Source organism: Aplysia californica, unplaced genomic scaffold, assembly GCF_000002075.1.
Source record: "Aplysia californica isolate F4 #8 unplaced genomic scaffold, AplCal3.0 scaffold00116, whole genome shotgun sequence".
Lineage (NCBI taxonomy): Eukaryota > Metazoa > Mollusca > Gastropoda > Aplysiida > Aplysiidae > Aplysia > Aplysia californica.
In genome coordinates this window covers 1,025,086-1,027,349 of record NW_004797386.1, presented here as the reverse complement: position 1 = coordinate 1,027,349, position 2,264 = coordinate 1,025,086, and the positions used below count along the sequence as shown (strand labels likewise).

Here is a 2,264-nt window from a genome sequence, read left to right as displayed (position 1 = left end):
TGGTTCTATTCAACGAAACTTTAAGCACCAAAAAAATCAACAAATTTGTCGACCTAAAGAAAATCAGTCCAGAGAGAGAGAGAGAGAGAGAGACAGACAGACAGACAGACAGACAGACAGACAGAGACAGAGACAGAGACAGAGACAGAGACAGAGACAGGGACTGAGAGAAAGAAAGAGAGAGGGAGCAGAGAAAGAACTGCCAACTCACGTTCAAGCACACCAAAGATCTCGCCGTATCCGTGATCACTAATGTACGCGCTCAGCGCGTCTCCCTGTGCTGCTTGCACCAGATGGTCCCACGTCGACTTTTCATGGTGCGGCAGCTTGCCGTGGTACTGGACACTCATACCCTGGGGTGAGGGGAGGTGAGATAAGATAAAAACAAGATAAGATAAGATGAGGTGAAGTAAGATAGATAAGATAAGATAAGATACGATAAGATGGGATATGTTAAGAGAAGGTGAGCTGAGATAAGGTGAAGTGAGGCAAGAAAAGAGAAGATAAGATAAGGAACGATACGATAAGGTGAGGTGAGGTGAGACGAGATAGATAAGATAAGATAATATGAGGTGAGGTGAGGTGAGATGGGATGAGATAAGATACGATAGATAAGATAAGATAAGACTAGATACTCGTGAGGTAAGATGAAAATTTATTGAATTTATTGTCCTGATGCTGGCACACTGGCTAGGTTTTTCTCCAGACACACACACACACACACACATACATACACACACACACACACACATACATACACACATAAATACACACACATACACACATACACACTCACACATACACACACATACACACACATACACACACGCACTCACACACTAGGGCTCCAGTGGCTAAGTAAGTGGTGAGTTTAGACTCAAGTAATGTCAAGCAAGTGTCGGTGACACGGGGATCAGATGGGTGGTCACTGGGGTGTGTGCTTGAGCAAGACACGACAACCGTAGCTCAAAATACAGGGCGCTGCACAGTGGCGACCGACAGTGGCATGGTTGTAAACTGTTCTGTATTTGTGTAATATTGTGTTTTTATGTATGTATTTATGTATGTATTTATACATGTATTTATGTAGGCCTATGTATGTACATGTATTTATAATTGTGTATTTATGTATGGATATGTATGTTTGCCATTGCAAACCAAATTGCCCTTCTGGGACAAATAAAAGTGTAATTTATTAATTAATTAATTATAACGACTCCGAAAAATCGTACGCTTTTGATAGGGCAGATAGAGCCTTTATTGACCTCTGGTCTAAGTACCTCAAAGCGGCCAAAAATGGCAGATAGAACTGTATGATTCGGAGGTAGCAATTTGAAGGCGTACCCAATTTTATCATCTGACTTGAGCTTTTCAAACTTCCCTAAAACTCCGCCCAATTGAACATTAATTTAGTTTCACAATATTTCATGCTTTTATTCGAGTGCAATTCTTTGAATAACTAGATGACGACTCCGAAAAATCGTACGATTTTGATAGGGCAGATAGAACATTAAAAGGTCCTGGAACAACATAACATATCTATCGCAGACGCTACACACCTAGCACAGGACCGAAACTTGCACATTCCCTCTTCTAATTACGGGGTGCCCACTACGGACGGGATCGGCTGATCGATTCGATCACCCGACTCGATCGCCTCAAAAACAAACATGTTTGTTTTCAGTTTAAAAATCAAACGTGTTTGTTTTCAGTTTCAGGCGATCGAGTCGGGCGATCGGCCCGATCCTGCCGTAGTGGGCACCCCGTATAAGGATACCAGAGGAAGGCAAAAGTAAAGCAAAAGTAGTGTAGATCTAGTAAAGATAGAGCATTTATTGATTTCTGACCTCGTGGTCTGAGTACCGCAAAGCGACCAGAAATGCCAGATAGAATTTTGGGATTCTGAGGTAAGGTTTTTTGTTTTGTTTTGTTTTAGTAGAGGTTTTAGGGCGCTCACAACTGCATTAGGTCATATGAGCGCCAACAGAGAGGTCTTTACAGGGAATCAGACTTACTCTGCTCACCTCTCTAGCTTCAACAGCACAAAGTCTGGTTTGACTATCAAGGCACCCCGGAAACAGCGGGTTACAAGAGTGTGACAAACATGCAAAAAAGTAGAGGAAAAACGGTGATAGTAAGGATAAGGAAAGAAAAAGCAGCAGTTCCCTGTTGCAGTTCAGGCACAGTTATGGGGGTAACATTGATGAATCAGCCCTTTTACAATTACAGTTCTACTGTGCATTAGAACACGTTAATGCCCCCCC

At 42.3% G+C, this 2,264-nt stretch overlaps 1 protein-coding gene across 1 annotated transcript in view; it reads right to left on the bottom strand.

Moving 5' to 3' along the window:
• The window catches only part of LOC101861883, a gene marked incomplete at its 5' end in the record, with an annotated part of 12,479 nt that extends 12,126 nt beyond the window's left edge, over nt 1–353 (bottom strand). The window contains 1 exon segment of the mRNA XM_013081110.1: nt 212–353. Within this exon segment, the coding sequence (XP_012936564.1) occupies nt 212–350 (139 nt within the window).
• Between the last annotated feature and the right edge of the window lie 1,911 nt (nt 354–2,264).